Source organism: Salmo trutta, chromosome 25 (assembly GCF_901001165.1).
Source record: "Salmo trutta chromosome 25, fSalTru1.1, whole genome shotgun sequence".
In the NCBI taxonomy this organism is placed as follows: domain Eukaryota; kingdom Metazoa; phylum Chordata; class Actinopteri; order Salmoniformes; family Salmonidae; genus Salmo; species Salmo trutta.
In genome coordinates, this window is record NC_042981.1 from 25,514,733 (window position 1) to 25,535,147 (window position 20,415).

The following is a 20,415-nucleotide window of genomic DNA, read 5'->3' on the forward strand; positions in this document are numbered from 1 at the left end:
TTTCTGTGCTTTTGGAGCCCATAATGCTGCGCTAGCCTTACGAACCACGTAGCATATCATTACAGCAGTTGCTTGTATGTGCAGGTATGTTAGCTAGCTATTAACATTAGTTGGCTACTAATACATCAAACTCGCTAGTATATTAACTATATGCTATCTAACTAACTACCCCACATTTATTGACTTGATTATTCACGTCATTCTTAGCTTAGCTAGTGATATAGTCATTGTGCATTCTCAATAGACATTGTTAATGTAGTCGTAAGATGCTTAGCTAGTAATTTGTTAGCTATGCTAAAAAGCTAGCAAGAAGTTGCATGGCCACAGCATCAACTACCAGACAGCTAGGTGAAGCGCTAGTACACTCAACTGATAGGATACCGTTCATTTACAGTATACTAAAATGAACCAATAGTATGTAGTATATACTTATGATATACTTATGAAGTATGTAGTATACAGTATGTTAGTATGGGTATTCGAACAAGTCCTTCCTTGCAGCACTCACCCACACGACTGGGCAAAAATCAAGATTAGACAAAACTAGAGCCTGCAGAACCTACTTTTTGGAGTGTGGTGTCAAAAAAGCAGAGTATATCTTTATTACAGACAGACCTCTACCCATCTTTACAACAATTGAATCTACAGTATATGTTTTGACCATGAGACTTTACAAGGTGACACCAAGTCATTTTATCTCCTCAACTTAGCCACACCATTCATTACCAGATTCAGCTGAGGTCTAGAATTTAGGGAATGATTTGTACCAAATACAATGCTCTGAGGTTTAGAGATGTTTAGGACCAGTTTACTGGCCAGCCATTCCAAAAGAGACTGCAACTCTTTGTCAAGGGTTTCAGTGAGTTTCAGTTAGCTGTGGTTGCCGATGCGTATATGGTTGAATCCAGCATATATGGACACACATGCTTTGTTTAATGCCAGTGGCAGGTCATTGGTAAAAATAGAAAAGAGTTGAGGGCCTAGAGAGCTTTTCTGCGATACACCACACTTTACATGTTTGACATTTGAGAAGTTTCACTTAAAGAAAAGCCTGAGTTCTATTAGATAGATAGCTCTGAATCCACGATATGGCAGAGGTTAAAGAAGCCATAACACATAAGTTCTCATAATTCCATGTGTTATTTCATAGTTTTTATGTCTTCACTGTTATTTGACAATAGTACAAATAAGGAAAAACCCTTGAATGAGTAGATGTGTCCAAACTTTTGACTGGTGTTGTATTTTAATACATTGCATGTTAATATTGTGAACCTATGTCATATATTTTTACCTCCTGTTTCAGGAAGTGATGTCACTGAGTACTGCACCTATATATAGGACCTTCCACCCCCACCTGGGATATGGATGCCAGATGAAGACCTAAAGGTCAAAACGCTGTTATAAATTAAATCATCTGGGTGCATTAGCATCAGTGTGAAGCGTTTTCCTTTCTGTTTTCCAATGCAAGGACATAACATCTATAGTATATATTCAAAGCCATATCAATGTAATGCTTCGAAAATATCTTACGTCAAGGGTTTTTTGAAGTGTTGTGGTTGCAGGTTCAGTTGGCACATCTAAAGCCTTTTCTTTTGGGGTGTTGCTATAGGCCACCAAGTGCCAGTAGTCGCTATCTAAATAATATGTGTGAAATGGTTGATAGTGTATGTGATGTAAACAGAGAGGTCTACTTTCTTGGGAACCTGAATATTGACTGATTTTCATCAAGTTGTCCAGTCAAGAGGGAGCTTCTCACTGTAACCAGTGTCTAATCTGGTTCAGGTTATTACTACATGATTCCATGTGTGTTATGTCATAGTTTTGATGTCTTCACTATTATTCTACAATGTAGAAAATAGTTTATAAAAAGAAAAGCCCCTGAATGAGTAGGTGTGTCCAAACGTTTGACTGATACTGTATATGGTCATACACAAGGATTGTGATCAGTATTTACAGTAATATCTATATATACACAATATTAAATTAGTATAAAAACACAATCATTTGGACATTTGTCAAACTCCTCGTTAAGGCCAAGAGGAGGCAGTGTGTTGAACCTGTGGATCCAGAAAGATTCCCTTTGAATAAGTTTCCTCTCAATGTCCCCTCCCCTGTGTGACATCTTGACCATTTCTATTCCAATGTATCTCAGAGAACTAATAGGATGTCCAGCTTGTGCATGAATTTGCCTACAACTCCAGAACCTGTGGAACCTGGATGTGCGTATGTTCTTCAGCTTTTGTACATGTCCTTGTATTACTAATGCTGTATCATCAAATTAATTATCTATGTGAGTCTCAGAAATGGCTAATATATTAATGTTATCTGATGTCAGCAAGTTATTGATTTTATGACCCTTATTTCTAAGTCTACATATATTAACAAAGCTAATTTGAGAACAAGACTACCTAAATTCTACCAGCCCACTGATTGTTGTGCCTGCTCGAGCAAAACACTGGACCACTGCTACTCTAACTTCTGCAATGCAGACAGGGCCCTCCCCCGCCCTCCCTTCGGGAAAATCCGACCACGACTCCATCTTGCTCGTACCGTCCTTTAGGCAGAATCTCAAACAGGATGTACCCGTGACTAGAACCATTCAACGCTGGTCTGACCAATCGGAATCCACACTTCAAGATTGTTTTGATCACGTGGACTGGAAAATGTTCCAGGAAGCCTCAGACAATAACATCGATTTATACTCTGACTCGGTGAGTTTATTAGAAAGTGCATTGGAGATGTTGTACCCACTGTGACTATTAAAACCTACCCCAACCAGAAACCGTGGATAGAAGGTGGCATTCGCACAAAACTGAAAGCGCGAACCACCGCATTCAACCATAGAAAGAGGGCGGGGAAAATGGCTGAATATAAACAGTGTAGTTATTCCCTCCGCAAGGCAATCAAACAAGCGAAATGTCGGTATATGGACAAAATGGAGTCCCAATTCAACGGCCCAGATACGAGACGTATGTGGCAGGGTCTACAGGCAATTACGGACTACAAAAAGAAAACCAGCCACATCAAGGACTTCGACGTCATGCTTCCAGACAAACTAAACACCTTCTTTGCCCGCTTTGAGGATAATACAGTACCACCGTCGCGGCCCGCTAAAAAGGACTGCGCCCCCCCTCTCCTTCTCCGTGGCCAGATGCACAATCGAGAGCATCCTTTCGTATTCTGGCTACCCCAGAATACCACTGCACAATGTCTTCTTGCGCCTCTACCGGATGGAAACAACAAGTGTAATGGCTGCACTCAAAGCAATGGCACTTACAAATTTAGATCCTTCAAACACCCTTAAACAGGGAAACATTTCCCAATCAAAGATGTTTTCACTTTCTCCACTAAGGCAGTTATTTATCTAGTAATTGGGGTAAAAATTATGTGGGCAAAACAATGCCCAAACTAAAAGTACGAATCTCTGAGCATCGTAGCGCCATTAGGTGCAAAACTCCACATACCCAGTTTTTTAAGCGGACCGCTTTATTTCATCCCAATATCTGTCACGTCCTGACCAGTATTATAAAATTATTGCATCTGAGCTCCTAGAGCGTGCGGCTCTCCTTTTTTCTTTTTCAAACGATCTAGTCACACAACAGGACCGGTGAAGGTGACTTTGTTCCAGGTCGTTTAATACAGTAACAATGTGGCTCAAAGGAAACGGTACAATCAGTTACAGTAACTGGTAAACATTTATGTTCAGTATAGTAACAGTATGTAACCATGAGGTTCCTTACTTTGTCAGACTCCATTAGCGGCAGGCTGTGTGGAGAACCTCTCTATACCAGACAAACCCTGGTGATAACATACACATACACCATAGGCCATTAAACTAATCACATCACACACAACAAATAATACATTAGCTAGCTGCTAGAATGCAACAAGGTCAATCTACTGACCATTTTTTATTATCCACACTTGTGTTTCATACCCAACCCGCCTCATACAAAACACAATATTACATGTTTAAAAATTCTTGTGGATCAGTGGGACGCTAGCATCCCATTTCGACAACTTCCGGTGAAATTGCAGAGCGCCAAATTCAAATTAAATAACTATAAATATTAAACTTAAATGAAATTACAAGTGCAATACATCAAAATAAAGCTTAACATGTTGTTAATCCAGCTGTTGTGTCAGATTTCAAAAAGCTTTACGGCGAAAGCAAACCATGCGATTATCTGAGGACAGCGCCCAGCACACAAATGCATAACAAATCATTTTCAACCAGGGAGTTGCGACACATAAGTCAGAAATAGCGATATTGATTGGTTTTCATCAAGTTGTCCAGTCAAGAGGGAGCTTGACTGGACAACTTGATGAAAAGCAAGTTAATAAACAGATCACTGACCATTTCGATTCCCACCGTACCTTCTCCGCTGTGCAATCCGGTTTCCGAGCTGGTCACGGGTGCACATCAGCCACGCTCAAGGTACTAAACGATATCATAACCGATATCGATAAAAGACAGTACTGTGCAGCCGTCTTCATCGACTTGGCCAAGGCTTTCGACTCTGTCAATCACGGTATTCTTATCGGCAGACTCAATAGCCTTGGTTTCTCAAATGACTGCCTCGCCTGGTTCACCAACTACCTTGCAGACAGAGTTCACTGTGTGAAATTGGAGGGCCTGTTGTCCGGACCTCTGGCAGTCTCTATGGGGGTACCACAGGGTTCAATTCTCGGGCCGACTTTTCTCTGTATATATCAATGATGTCGCTCTTGCTGCTGGTCACTGTGTTAACTAACCTCCAAACGAGCTTCAATGCCATACAACATTTCTTCCGTGGCCTCCAACTGCTCTTAAACGCTAGTAAAACCAAATGCATGCTTTTCAACCGTTCGCTGCCGGCACCTGCCCGCCCAACTAGCATCACTACCCTGGACGGTTCTGACTTAGAATATGTGGACAACTACAAATACCTAGGTGTCTGGCTAGACTGTAAACTCTCCTTCCAGACTCATATTAAACATCTCCAATTCAAAATCAAATCTAGAATCAGCTTTTTATTTCGCAACAAAGCCTCCTTCACTCACGCCGCCAAACTTACCCTAGTAAAACTGACTGTACTACCGATCCTCGACTTTGGCGATATCATCTACAAAATATCTTCCAACACTCTACTCAGCAAACTGGATGCAGTCTATCACAGTGCCATCCGTTTTGTTACCAAAGCCCCTTATACCACCCACCACTGCGACCTGTATGCTCTAGTCGCCAGACCCACTGGCTCCAGGTCATCTATAAATCTATGCTAGGTAAAGGCTCAGCCTTAACTCAGCTCACTGGTCATGATAACAACACCCACCCGTAGCACGCACTCCAGCAGGTATATCTCACTAGTCATCCCCAAAGCCAACACCTCCTTTGGCCGCCCTTCTTTCCAGTCATCTGCTGCCAGTTACTGGAACGAATTGCAAAAGTTGCTGAAGCTGGAGACTTTTATTTCCCTCACCAACTTTAAACATCAGCTATCTGAGCAGCTAACCGATCGCTACAGCTGTACATAGTCCATCTGTAAATAGCCCACCCAATCTACCTACCTCATCCCCATATTGTTTTATTTACATTTCTGTTCTTTTGCACACCAGTATCTCTACTTGCACATCATCTGCTCATTTATCACTTCAGTGTTAATCTGCTAAATTGTAATTACCTCACTACTACAGTCTATTTATTGCCTTACCTCCTCTCGCCATTTGCACACACTGTATATAGACTTTCTTTTTCTATTGTGTTATTGACTGTACGCTTGTTTATTCCATGTGTAACTCTGTGTTGTTGTTTGTGTCGCACTGCTTTGCTTTATCTTGGCCAGGTCGCTGTTGTAAATGAGAACTTGTTCTCAACTAGCCTACCTGGTTAAATAAAGGTGAAATAAAAAAATGAAAATAAAAACACTTCTATATTCATGTGGATGCTACCATGATTATGGATAATCATGAATGAATCATAAATAACAATGAAAGGTTAGAGGCACAAAGATCATACCCCCCCCAATAAAATGCTTGTTTTGTCTCACTCCTCAAGATTCATTCATGATTTTTCTTAGAGGCATTATCGGGATTAATTTAGAGGTGTTCATTAACATTTTATCTACTCACTTAGAAGGAAAATTACCTGTCATCATAAAGTTACAATTGGGCAAAACACCTCCAAAAACAAACTGCAAACACTTCCAATGAGTGTGTAAACTTGATGTAGTCATTGCGTGCGAAGAATATGGGACCAAATACTAAAAACTTTTGAGTACTTTAACACACTATAAGTAAATTTGTCCAAATACTTATAACACCTTCAAATGAGGGTACTAGATACATAAATGACTTAATTTCTAAACAGTAAAACAGATAGGTATGAAAATACCCTCAAATAAAAGGTGACATTGTGTACTGTCCCCTCCTATGAAACACTTGATCTGAACTCCAAAATGTTGGAGTACAGCCAAATGTAACAATTTTGCCACAATGTCCAAATACAGTGGGGGAAAAAAGTATTTGATCCCCTGCTGATTTTGTACGTTTGCCCACTTACAAAGAAATGATCAATCTATAATTTTATTGGTAGGTTTATTTGAACAGTGAGAGACAGAATAACAAAAATATCCATAAAATTCTCTGGTCTGACGAAACCGAGATTGAACTCTTTGGTCAATCTTCGAGCGTCACATCTGGAGGAAACCTAGCACCATCCCTACGGTGAAGCATGGTGGTGGTAGCATCATGCTGTGGGGATGTTTTTCAGCGGCAGGGAGTGGGAGACTAGTCAGGATCGAGAGAAAGATGAAGGGAGCAAAGTACAGAGACACCCTTGAGGAAAACCTGCTCCAGAGCGCTCAGGACCTCAGACTGGGGCGAAGGTTCACCTTCCAACAGGACAACGACCCTAAGCACACAGCCAATACAATGCAGGAGTGGCTTCGGGGACAAGTCTCAATATCCTTGGAGTGGCCCAGCCAGAGCATGGACTAGAAACCGATCGAACATCTCTGGAGAGACTTGAAAATAGCTGTGCAGTGACGCTCCCCATCCAACCTGACAGAGCTTGAGAGGATCTGGAGAGAAGAATGGGAGAAATTCCTCAAATACAGGTGTGCCAACATTGTAGCGTCATACCCAAGAAGACTCGATCCTGTAATCGCTGCCAAAGGAGCTTCAACAAAGTACTTACTAAAGGGTCCGAATACTTATGTAAATGTGATAGTTTTTTTTATTTTTAATACATTTGCAAGAATGTCTAATATCCTGTTTTTGCTTTGTCATTATGGCGGTATTGTGTGTAGATTGAGGGGGAAAAAACTATTTAATCAATTTTAGAATAAGGCTGTAACGTAACAAAATTTGGAAATAGACTGAATACTTTCTGAATGCACTGTATGGAGGGGAGTGTGTCAACATTTGTGTATGTACCAATCAAATAGAGTTTTGCCCTTGTTATATAATTGTAATTTGACTGCAGGATTCTTCTGTTGGAGTGAAGAATTCATGTTTATATTGATACCACAATATTCCATGACATGACACAGAATATATATATATTTTAATTAAGGCAATGATTATTTTTTCCAGTTTTATTTTACACAGCAACAGGAAGCATGACAGCACTACAGTATGTGGACCAATGCCATAAAACAGACAAAACAGGTATGTAAGCATAACACTTGCTTGCTCCTAATGATGAGATAATTATACTGGTAAAATGATGATCATATGATACACGTCACTAAATTCTAAATTAAGTGTTTGAGTCTCGACTAAAAATATGAAATACATGATCAAACTGAGTGGCGAATTCTCCATTGTTAAAAACAAACACTGGATTTACTTCCAATTATACCTTTCCACGTGTATTTTATTACTCATGACAAGGCTTTAAGCCATCTCGGAAAGTTCCCCTGGTCAATGCACAGTAACAAACACACACTTATGCCTAAAATACTGGTAACCAGTAATGGGGATATAACATCCAATGAAACAATGAACTCAGCCTTCTGGACCATATACTATTGTTGTACTCGACATAAGAATACAGAGGAAAAAGTTCAATAAAATGGTTGAAATTCCATTAAAATGACTTTAAAAAGCCGTAATATATATATTGCTGGTAATCGTATATTTAAAAAAATATATAAATTGTGCGATTAAAGCTTACAATACAGTGCTGGCAGTAGCGCGGCCGGTTTCCATGGAGACCAAACAGAGCCATTCATGGAGGTGCCATACGTGTGCTGTCAGACTCCCGAGAAAGAAACAATTACGTGCCTCTACCTGCAAACACTACCACATCCCTTACACCAACTCTGTATGACGTTCATCAAGGTGAAACGCTGCAGAGATCACTTGGTGGATGCAGACGGCCGCAGCAAAAGTATAATATCAAACTCACACAGAGACAAATAAAGTGGCAGAGGGTGGGGACAGGGAGTGAGTGAGAAGCTGTAGTGTCTAGTCTGGTCCAGCGGGGGGCAGGCTAAGCATTGACTCAGTTGACTTGGTCCAGGGCACACAGCAGATCCTCGCCCTGCAGCAGGTGCTGGCGACCCACCACGGGGGCATTAACCTCACAGTCATACCGGGTCAGCTGTGGAAGGGTGAAGGGCGAGCCGCTGCCCTCCAAGGAGATGCCAAGCAGGCAGCTTGCCAGGTCTAAGAGAAACAAGAGAATATAAGGGACACTAGTGTCATTTTTTCATGTAAATGCTATTTAAAACAGAGTGCCTTCAGAAAGTATTCAGACCTCTTAACTTTTTCCACATTTTGTTAGGTAACAGACTTATTCTAAAATTGATTACATCTTTTTTCCCTCAATACACACACACACACACACACACACACACACACACACACACACACTACCCCATAATGACAAAGCAAAAACATTTCAAACATATTTTTGGGGGCTAATAAAAAAATAAACTGAAATATCAAAATTTACATAAGTATTCAGACCCTTTACTCAGTACTTGGTTGAAGCACCTTTGGCAGCGATTACAGAGTTTCTCCCATTCTTCTCGGCAGATCCTCTCAAGCTCTGTCAGTTTGGATGGGGAGCGTTGCTGCACAGCTATTTTCAAGTCTCTCCAGAGATGTTCGATCGGGTTCAAGTCTGGGCTCTGACCGGGCCACTCAAGGACATTCAGAGACTTGTCCCCGAAGCCAGTCTTGTGTTGTCTTGGCGGTGTGCTTAGGGTCTTTGTCCTGCTGGAAGGTGAACCTTCACCCCAGTCTGAGGTCTTGAGCGCTCTGGAGCAGGTTTTTGTCAAAGTACCTCTCTGTACTTTGCTCTGTTCATCTTTCTCTCGATCCTGACTAGTCTCCCAGTCCCTGACACTGAAAAACATCCCCACAGCATGATGCTGCCACCACCATGCTTCACCGTAGGGATGGTGCCAGGTTTCCTCCAGACGTGACGCTTGGCATTCAGGCCAAAGAGCTCAATCTTGGTTTCATCAGACCAGAGAATCTTATCTCATGGTCAGAGTCTTTAAGGTGCCTTTTGGCAAATTCCAAGCAGTCTGTCATGTGCCTTTTACTGAAGAGTGGCTCCCGTCTGGCCACACTACCATAAAGGCCTGATTGGTAGAGTGCTGCAGAGATGGTTGTCCTTCTGGAAGGTTCTCCCATCTCCATAGAGGAACTCTAGAGCTCTGTCAGAGTGACCATCGGGTTCTTGGTCACTTCCCTGACCAAGGCCCTTCTGCCCAGATTGCTCAGTTTGGCTGGGCAGCCAGCTCTAGGAAGAATCTTGTTGGTTCCAAACTACTTCCATTTAAGAATGATGGAGGCCACTGTGTTCTTGAGGCATTTCAATGCTGCAGAAATGTTTTGGTACCTTTCCCCAGGTCTGTGCCTCGACACAATCCTGTCTTGGAGCTCTACGGACAATTCCTTCGACCTCATGTCATGGTTTTTGCTCTGACATGCACTGTCAACTGAGACCTTATACAGACAGGTGTGTGCCTTTCCAAATCATGTCAAATCAATTGAATTTACAACAGGTGGACTCCAATCAAGTTGTAGAAACATCTCAAGGATGATCAATGGAAACAGGATGTGCCTGAGCTCAATTTCGAGTCTCAAAGTAAAGGGTCTGAATACTTATGTAAATAAGGTATTCCTGTTTCTGCAAACATTTCTAAAAACCTGTTTTTGCTTTGTCATTATGGGGTATTGTGTGTAGACTGCTGAGTATTTTTATTTTATTTCATCCATTTTAGATTAAGGCTGTAACGTAACAAAATGTGGAAAAAGTCAAGGGGTGTGAATACTTTCCAAAGGCATAAGTTTAATGTCAGGCCTTGGCTGTTGTGCATTCCAGGACTAACTACCTGTAGGTAGGAGCAGTATGGTCCTGTTGGAGGGAGCCTCAGAGCTGCCCAGCTCAGACACCTTGAGCTTTTTACCCGGCCCAGGAGGGTCCTGGAGCAATGCCCCCTAAGAAAAACAACATTCAAATTAGCCCTCAATATGCCAGATGTTATCAAACAGAATATCTCTGCTAAATGTTTTTTTTTTTATATGTATAATGTGATAAAAACATTTCTAAAGGTCCTACACACATTTACTATTCCGACAGCCTGATACAGAGCCAACTTTCTCTTGCGCTGTGAGTTCTGGGTGGCCAGTGTCCTGAGGTAGATCTCTATGTCCATCTGAGGCGCCCTAGAGCACAGAGTCACACACCATGTCAGCAGTCAGAAAACACTGATATGCTTTAGTTTTGAGGAAAGGGTAAGTTGGAAGGAGTGTGTGTATGTGGTGGGACTTACCTCATGGTGAGTAAGGAGGCAGGGCAAGGGCTAGCAGCCAGCTCCGGGGCTGGGGAAGCTGTCCGGCTGCTTGGGGCACTAAAGGTGGAATCAGTGTAGCTGTGGACATCCTGGGTGAGGTGCAGAGGAGAGCACAGAGGAGAGCTCTCCAGAGGTTGGGCTGGGCCACATGACAGGGGCTCCTCTGGGGACAGGGTGCGCAGCTGGAAGTCATCATCCATGGGGATGTATGGAGCCAACATCTCCAGATCCAGGTCCTCCATGCCCTACAGGGGGAAACAAAAACATATGTCAGATCAGACTTTACATGAATCAAGTCATATCCTTTAAAAGACGTTTAGAATCCAAGCAAGTTCAGGGAAGTGGTGGAATGGAATCACATCAATTACATCTCCGCCTACAGTATTTAAACCACACAACAGCTGATTCTCGTTTCATTTAGATTCACCATTGTACCAAGATGGACGCGTCCCACTGCCACCCCAGTCTCTTCCTTATATTTTTCACTACCTCCTCCAGCTACTGATAGTGTGTAACCCAAGCTCGTGACATTTTTCTGGTGACCACACGCTTTTTCAGTTCTGGCCACAGATTTTCTATAGGATTGAGGTCAGGGCTTTGTGATGGCCACTCCAATACCTTGACTGTTGTCCTTAAGCCATTTGGCCACAACTTTGGAAGTATGCTTTGGGGTCATTGTCCATTTGGAAGACCCATTTGCGACCAAGCTTTAACTTCCTGACTGATGTCTTGAGATGTTGCTTCAATATATCCACGTAATTGTCCTCCCTCATGATGCCATCTATTTTGTGAAGTGCACCTGACCCTCCTGCAGCAAAGCACCCCCACAACATGATGCTGCCACCCCCGTGCTTCACGGTTGGGATGGTGTTCTTCGGCTCCCACTTTTTCCCTCCAAACATAACGAGGGTCATTATGGCCAAACAGCTCTATTTTTGTTTCATCATACCAGAGGACATTTCACCAAAAAGTATTACCTTTGTCCCCATGTGCAGTTGCAAAGCGTAGTCTGTTTTTTTCATGGAGGTTTTGGAGCAGTGGCTTCTTCCTTGCTGAGTGGCCTTTCAGGTTATGTTGATATAGGACTCGTTTTACTGTGGATATAGATACTTTTGTACCTGTTTCCTCCTACATCTTCACAAGGTCCTTTGCTGTTGTGGGATGGATTTGCACTTCTCGCACCAAAGTACATTAATCTCTAGGAGACAGAACGCGTCTCCTTCCTGAGCAGTATAACGGCTGCGTGGTCCCATGGTGTTTATACTTCCGCACTATTGTTTGTACAGATAAACGTGGTACCTTCAGGCGTTTGGAAATTGCTCCCAAGGATGAACCAGACTTGTGGAGGTCTCGGCTGATTTCTTTACATTTTCCCCTGATGTCAAGCAAAGAGGCACTGAGTTTGAAGGTAGGCCTTGAAATACATCCACAGGTACACCTCCAATTGACTCAAATGATGTCAATTAGCCTATCAGAAGCTTCTAAAGCAATGACATCATTTTCGGGAATTGTCCAAGCTGTTTAAAAGGCACAGTCAACTTAGTGAATGTAAACTTCTGACCCACTGGAATAGTGATACAGTGAATTATAAGTGAAATAATCTGCCAAGAAATTTGTGGAGTGGTTGAAAAACAAGTTTTAATGACTGTGGCGGATTAATCAGAATTAGTTGGGCAACATAGATAATTAAGATGTCATCTGCATAATATGCTTATGTGATATACTTGTTATTAGAATGTATCCCTTTGGACTCTGGTGTTGGCAGTTGCACTTCTTCCCTCAGCTGGGGCTCAGTCACTTGGGGCCCAGAGAGGGGAGAGGTCAGGCTTGTCTTTTACATGTCTCTGGTGCTATGCAGAATATCAGAAAGGGAAGAGGACAGGATGGAACATTGTCTTCATATGTGAATGTGTCTTTACCTATTCTTAAACCATGTGAAGGGATGGCGTGATTAATGGGGAACCAATTACTTGTCTCCACAATGTCTGTGCGCAAGTCACTCCCTCCTTTGGCATTGGGGGGAGGTGTATGGCAGTGTATGGAACCATTGTATGTCCTCTGATGTTGCACTTATCCTGGGATAGTGTATGACCTAGAGGCTCACTCCCCTTAGTGAGCTTGTCCAGGAGAGAGGTCAAGAAGGAGTTTTACTTGAAATGGGAGTATCTAGAGTTGACAATTGAGTTATGCCATTGGATGAGTTGGTGTTTTTGTGCTATGAAGTACCAGGAACGAGATTAGAACCTCGTCTTAGGGACCAAACTGAACGATCATTTATAGTGAATGCTATCTGGCTACGGGATACTCCTTTCTCATTATAAAGTCTTCCTTTGTGAACTGTGCCTAATATCTGTGGTTTGTTATGTCGACTAGGGGGGTGGATCTTTGCTATAAAAGATCTCAGTAGCCATTGTGCTGTCACTATCAACGGTTCATTAGAAATAGGGAATCGTTGAAAGTCATTGCTATTGCAAAGCTCTTATTATTAAAGATGTAGTTTAAGTATAACTCTGACTGGTGTGTGAAGTTTGTCTCTCTCCTCATTTGGTAATACAGAAATTAACCACCACAATAAATTAACCATACACCACAAGTGTATGTAAACTTCCGACTTCAACTGTATGTAAATAAAGGGTATGTTTTTATTTTTAATACATTTGCAAAAATGTCTAAAAACCTGTTTTCACTTTGTCATTATGGGGTATTCTGTGAAGATTGATGAGGAAAATATTTTATTTAATCCATTTTAGAACAAGACTAACGTAACAAAATGTGGGAAATTTCAAGGGGTCTGAATACTTTCTGAATGCACTGTAGGTACCGTACCTGTGAGGTGAAAGGTGTCTTGGGCTCTGTGGCGATGGCAAACAGTCTTTCCACCAGGTCCAGTTTAAGCGCAGCACTGATGTCAGAGTCCATTGGAAAACAGAAGTTCAGTGGGATGTCAGGCTGCAGAGAACATTACATTGGTTAAAAACTAGTATTTGTGAACAGAAGTATTTTTGACATGGCAACTTTGCATTGCGTTCCTGACGGGCAGTTTTAAAAGTGGTCCGTCTGGACGTGGTATCCCTGCTCACCTCAGTTGAGCTGTGGCTGCCTGGGGTGCTGAAGGAGTCTGGACCTGCCTTGGTGTCCACTGAGGCGCTGGGGATCAGGGGCTGCTCACTGGGGGGCTGCATAGAGTGAGGCAGGGCCACCTTGTCACTGGTGGAGGGCAGCATCACATCGTTGTAGAGAGGCACCTCCTTCAGCAGGATGTCAGAGTCTGCAGGGACAGTAAAGAGGGGGTCAGAATGAGTTTGGGTTAGTAAAGTAAAGCGTGACTTTATCACTAATTATAAAGTTCATCTTCCATTATAAAGTTAATCTTCCATTAAAAAGTAACTATCACCCAAAGCTCCAGGCAGGGCAGGGTACTGACCGGGGCTGCTGAAGTCCAGGGAGATGATGGTGTCTCCTACGGCAGGGGCCAGAAGGTTGAGGGCCTCTGGTTCCTCCTTCAGTCTGTCGTACAGGCTGGCCAGCGACAGGGGCTCCATTGCCTGGGTGAACAGCTTAATCACATCCACCTTCTCCTCCTTCAGGAATACAGGGGACACCTCTGCCTCTGAGCCCTCGTCCTCTTCTTCCTCCTCCACCAGCTCCTTCTTTACAGACCTCATGTCCTCAGTCTGCTCCAGAGACAGCACCATCTTCTCCTCAATGCCACTGGAGCAAGAGGGAGACAAAAACAGTTACATATCATGTCTTACTCCACCTTACAAAGGGAAAATCTGATTGATTGGTTGAGTCAGAACCCAGTGGAGTCAGTCCACCAGACAGTTTAAACCCCTGATCAAACTATCCTCTAACACACTATGTAGACCATGACAGTACCTGAGCACAAAGTTGACAGAGACAACACACTGGGGCTGGGAGTTCTTGTTGTTGTAGATAACAGTGGCCTGAGTCTCCACCCACACAAAGCCACCTATCTTAGCCAGCATGCGGTACTGGCCTGTGCTCACCTGGCCCTTAACAAACACTGGCGAGAGCCAAAGAAAGAAGAAAAGGGTTAGAGAAGAGGAAAGAGAGACTGCAAGTAGCTACCTAGTACTCCAACATTATATGACGTACTGAAGTATATTGCCAAGCATTGGGCATTTTCAGACTACGTGTCTGCTTTAACGGGGAATACCTTTGCATTGTCATATTTATGTGGGGATGCTTACAGTTGTGATGGGTCTTAATGAGGTGGTCTGAGTCCAAGGCATGGTAGTACTCATACACAGAGCGATTTAACAGGTCCTCTGGATCATAGCCCATCAGCTCAGTGATCCTGGACAACACAGAGTTAGGGGACAGGTTTATCCTGCTGCTTACTGGAGTGTCATTCAACCTATTGGACACAAGGTGGCTCTGTGGCACTACATTCAGGAGCCACCTATTATTATAAATCACATCTTTGTGTGAATACAAGTCATTTAACTTTAAGGAAAAAATCTAACGCAACATATATTCTTACAACAATAGCCCCTATTCTTATATTGAGTAAAGCTTCGTGTTAGATTCAGTATTCTTCTACTAAATTATTCATGCTGCTGCTGCAGTCAGCGGAATGGTAGGTCTCAGTTTCACCTCTCGTCACAATAGGTGAACTTCATGTCCAGTGTGTGGCGGCTGAGGAAGGTCTTGGTGTCCAACGGCGCCTTGATGTTGGAGGGGTGGGGGATGGGGTCACAGACCAGCACCAGGTAGGACACGGGTGGGTCCTTGTGCCCACAGGGGTTCTGCTCAGCTGGGGCTTCATGGACTCGCACATGGCCTGAGCAGTGGAGAACCTTCCAGGTGGCTGATTTGACATTGACAGTGCGCCCCCTGCTGGTGAGGGTACATTTCATCCGCAGGAAGAAGCTACGCTCTGTGTTTGGTCCCTTGGACTTTTTAGAGGTCCCTGAACAGGCAGAGTAGAGAGAGAAGGTGAGACTGAGGTTAAGAAATAAACAATTACATTTAGTGTTGGTGTGATGTGCAAAAAAGGAACGGTGCCAGTGAAGCAGAGTGAATACCAAGGGAAAAGACAGTAGCCCACTAATCACCCTGACCTCAGGGCGTGGGAAAGGATAACTAGTTCTGACAGGCTCCGACTTTTGCTTGGAGCTGCTAAATTGAGCCCCACACTACTTGTTACACTGATATTCCAGAGTGCTGTGTGTAGCAGAGTCTATTCTCAGTAGGAACCTTTAGTTTGAGTGTGTTTTCACAGGGGTGGGTCTCACCTGTTCTGTGTACCAGGATCTCCCTTAGCTCCTCGTGGTCACAGGGGTGTGTGTACTCAAACACACTAAGTCCTGTCAGGTCAAACTGCACATGGACAGAAGAGGAAGGATGTTTAGAAATAACATATTCATGGCAAGGAAAGAACAGCAAATGTGACTCATTTCAGGAAACTAGGCATATGTCGTCCGTTACTACTTCACAGGAGAGCCATTTGAACGTAAACTTTTTTTGAAATCAAAATGCGCTTTTTGTCAGAAATGCCTTCTCGAACGTGAACTTTCATGTGCCTTAATAACAAACTTGTATGCCATCTGTAAATACAAATGATATTGTTAAGTTACGAGCCGAGTTGGTTATGCCACAGAAAGACAGGAACCTTCCCACTAGCCAATATTGGCTGAGATAATGGGTGGGCCATGTACCATGCTTCTGTCTGTAATATGAGCTGGTCAGTACGTGTTGGTAATCCTATCTAAGGCGCAACTTTTTTGAAAGAAATCATGTAGTAGAACTGCAAAGGTGTTGTTCTCCACTTTCTAAAGGATCGAGTTTTGAAATTAGTGGGATGCACGGTGGAATTCGAGTATGACAACAACACGTTTGAGTGCAAATATGCAGACAGAGTCGAAAAGAAAACACACGGCTGTTGTATAAAACACCTGTCTCCGGATTACATATTCAAACTAAGGCAACCATGGCATCCGTGACAGAGAGGGAGAAGCGTCCATCCATGTATACGGGTAAGATATGTAGCTACAGTGAGGGAAAAAATAATTTGATCCCCTGCTGATTTTGTACGTTTGCCCACTGACAAAGAAATGATCAGTCTATAATTTTAATGGTAGGTTTATTTGAACAGTGAGAGACAGAATAACAACAAAAAAATCCAGAAAAAGATGTAAAAAATGTTATAAAATGATTTGCATTTTAATGAGGGAAATAAGTATTTGACCCCTCTGCAAAACATGACTTAGTACTTGGTCGCAAAACCCTTATTGGCAATCAGAGGTCCGACGTTTCTTGTAGTTGGCCACCAGGTTTGCACACATCTCAGGAGGGATTTTGTCCCACTCCTCTTTGCAGATCTTCTCCAAGTCATTAAGGTTTCGAGGCTGACGTTTGGCAACTCGAACCTTCAGCTCCCTCCACAGATTTTCTATGGGATTAAGGTTTGGAGACTGGCTAGGCCACTCCAGGACCTTAACCTGTTGGGGGTAGGGGGCAGTATTTACACGGCCGGATAAAAAACGTACCCGATTTAATCTGGTTACTACTCCTGCCCAGTAACTAGAATATGCATATAATTATTGGCTTTGGATAGAAAACACCCTAAAGTTTCTAAAACTGTTTGAATAGTGTCTGTGAGTATAACAGAACTCATATGGCAGGCAAAAACCTGAGAAGGTTTCATGCAGGAAGTGGCCTGTCTGACAAGGAGTCGTTCTTCTTGTTTCTGTTTATTGAAGAGTGGGGATCTTAGCTGTAACGTGACACTTCCTACGGCTTCCATAGGCTCTCAGAGCCCGGGAAAAAGTTGAACGATGACGAGGCAGCCCCAGGCTGAAACACATAATCGCCTTTGCCAAGTGGCCGATAAGAGGACAAAGGAATTAGGCGCGTGCCCGATTCGACCCCGTGCTGTATTTTCTTTCGGCTGTTTACCTAATTGCAGATTCCCGGTCGGAATATTATCGCTTTTTTACGAGAAAAATGGCATAAAAATTGATTTTAAACAGCGGTTGACATGCTTCGAAGTACGGTAATGAAATATTTAGAAATCTTTTGTCACGACCGTTATTTACCATTGGGATAGTGTCTTGAACGCACGAACAAAACGTCTCTGTTGGAACATAACTATGGATTATTTTGGACCAAACCTAGATTTGTTATTGAAGTAGAAGTCCTGGGAGTGCATTCTGACGAAGAACAGGAAAGGTAATCAAACTTTTCTAATAGTAAATCTGACTTTGGTGAGTGCTAAACTTGCTGGGTGTCTAAATAGCTAGCCTTGTATCTACTGAGAATATTGCAAAATGTGCTTTCACCGAAAAGCAATTTTAAAATCGGACATATGGATTGCATAGAGGAGTTCTGTATCTATAATTCTTAAAATAATTGTTATGCTTTTTGTGAACGTTTATCGTGAGTAATTTAGTAAATTGTTAGTAAATTCATCGGAAGTTTGCGGGGGGTATGCTAGTTCTGAACGTCACATGCTAATGTAAAAAGCTGTTTTTTGATATAAATATGAACTTGATTGAACAAAACATGCATGTATTGTATAACATAATGTCCTAGGTGTGTCATCTGATGAAGATCATCAAAGGGTAGTGCTGCATTTAGCTGTTTTATGGGTTTTTGTGACATTATATGCTAGCTTGAAAAATGGGTGTCTGATTATTTCTGGTTGGGTACTCTGCTGACATAATCTAATGTTTTGCTTTCGTTGTAAAGCCTTTTTGAAATCGGACAGTGTGGTTAGATTAACGAGAGTCTTGTCTTTAAATAGCTGTAAAATAGTCATATGTTTGAGAAATTGAAGTAATAGCATTTCTAACGTATTTGAAAATCGCGCCACAGGATTCAACTGGCTGTTACGTAGGTGGGACGATTTCGTCCCGCCTGCCCTAGAGAGGTTAATGTGCTTCTTCTTGAGCCACTCCTTTGTTGACTTGGCCGTGTGTTTTGGGTCATTGTCATACTGGAATACCTATCCACGACCCATTTTCAATGCCTTGGCTGAGGGAAGGAGGTTCTCACCCAAGATTTGACGGTACATGGCCCAGTCCATCGTCCCTTTGATGCTGTGAAGTTGTCCTGTCCCCTTAGCAGAAAAACACCCCCAAAGCATAATGTTTCCACCTCCATGTTTGACGGTGGGGATGGTGTTCTTGGGGTCATAGGCAGCATTCCTCCTCCTCCAAACACGGCGAGTTGATGCCAAAGAGCTCCAATTTGGTCTCATCTGACCACAACACTTTCACCCAGTTGTCCTCTGAATCATTCAGATGTTCATTGGCAAACTTCAGACGGGCATGCATATGTGCTTTCTTGAGCAGGGGGGACCTTGCGGGCGCTGCAGGATTTCAGTCCTTCACGGCGTAGTGTGTTAACAATTGTTTTCTTGGTGACTATGGTCCCAGCTGCCTTGAGATCATTGACAAGATCCTCCCGTGTAGTTCTGGGCTGATTCCTCACCGTTCTCATGATCATTGCAACTCCACGAGGTGAGACCTTGCATGGAGCCCCAGGCCGAGGGAGATTGACAGTTCTTTTGTGTTTCTTCCATTTGCGAATAATCGTACCAACTGTTGTAACCTTATCACCAAGCTGCTTGGCGATGGTCCTGTAGCCCATTCCAGCTTTGTGTAGGTCTACAATCTTGTCCCTGACATCCTTGGAGAGCTCTTTGGTCTTGGCCATGGTGGAGAGTTTAGAATCTGATTGATTGCTTCTGTGGACAGGTGTCTTTTATACAGGTAACAAGGTGAGATTAGGAGCACTCCCTTTAAGAGTGTGATCCTAATCTCAGCTCGTTACCTGTATAAAAGACACCTGGGAGCCAGAAATCTTTCTAATTTGATAGGGTGTCAAATACTTATTTCCCTAATTATAATGCAAATCAATTTAGAACATTTTTGACATGCGTTTTTCTGGATTTTTTTGTTGTTATTCTGTCTCTCACTATTCAAATAAACCTACCATTAAAATTATAGATTGATCATTTCTTTGTCAGTGGGCAAACATACAAAATCAGCAGGGGATCAAGTACTTTTTCCCTCACTGTAGCTAGACTTTTCAGATGTTACACATTTCTAATTTTGTCAGAAAGTAATTTATCTGCCTGGCTCACGAGCTAACGTTACATGTATGATCTGTGTAGTAATATTATTTGTATCTCAGAGCCATTTCCAAATACACCTCTGCTGTCTTCAACCAGGATCTCAGTGATCACTGCTTCATTGCCTGCGTCCGTAAGGGGTCTGCGGTCAAACGACCACCCCTCATCACTGTCAAACGCTCTCTAAAACACTTCAGCGAGCAGGCCTTTCTAATCGACCTGGCTCGGGTATCCTGGAAGGATGTTGACCTCATTCCGTCAGTAGAGGATGCCTGGTTATTATTTAAAAGTGCTTTCCTCACCATCTTAAATAAGCATGCCCCATTCAAAAAATGTAGAACCAGGAACAGATATAGCCCTTGGTTCACTCCAGACCTGACTACCCTTGACCAGCACAAAAACATCCTGTGGCATACTGCATTAGCATCGAATAGCCCCCGCGATATGCAACTTTTCAGGGAAATGAGGAACCAATATACACAGGCAGTTAGGAAAGCAAAGGCTAGCTTTTTCAAA

General features: G+C 42.8%; 1 protein-coding gene across 1 annotated transcript in view; it reads right to left on the reverse strand.

Annotated features, from left to right (window-relative positions):
• Nucleotides 1-7,531: 7,531 nt before the first annotated feature.
• The window catches only part of LOC115161803 (hypoxia-inducible factor 1-alpha), a 37,766-nt gene continuing 24,882 nt past the window's right edge, over nt 7,532-20,415 (reverse strand). Inside the window, exons 5-15 of the mRNA XM_029712578.1 lie at nt 16,058-16,142; nt 15,417-15,732; nt 15,011-15,117; nt 14,676-14,823; nt 14,221-14,507; nt 13,877-14,064; nt 13,623-13,745; nt 10,776-11,041; nt 10,566-10,668; nt 10,335-10,440; nt 7,532-8,652 (exon numbers count right to left, since the gene is read on the reverse strand). Of these exons, the coding sequence (XP_029568438.1) occupies nt 8,489-8,652; nt 10,335-10,440; nt 10,566-10,668; nt 10,776-11,041; nt 13,623-13,745; nt 13,877-14,064; nt 14,221-14,507; nt 14,676-14,823; nt 15,011-15,117; nt 15,417-15,732; nt 16,058-16,142 (1,893 nt within the window). The 3' untranslated portion in view covers nt 7,532-8,488. The remainder of the gene's footprint in view (nt 8,653-10,334; nt 10,441-10,565; nt 10,669-10,775; nt 11,042-13,622; nt 13,746-13,876; nt 14,065-14,220; nt 14,508-14,675; nt 14,824-15,010; nt 15,118-15,416; nt 15,733-16,057; nt 16,143-20,415) is intronic.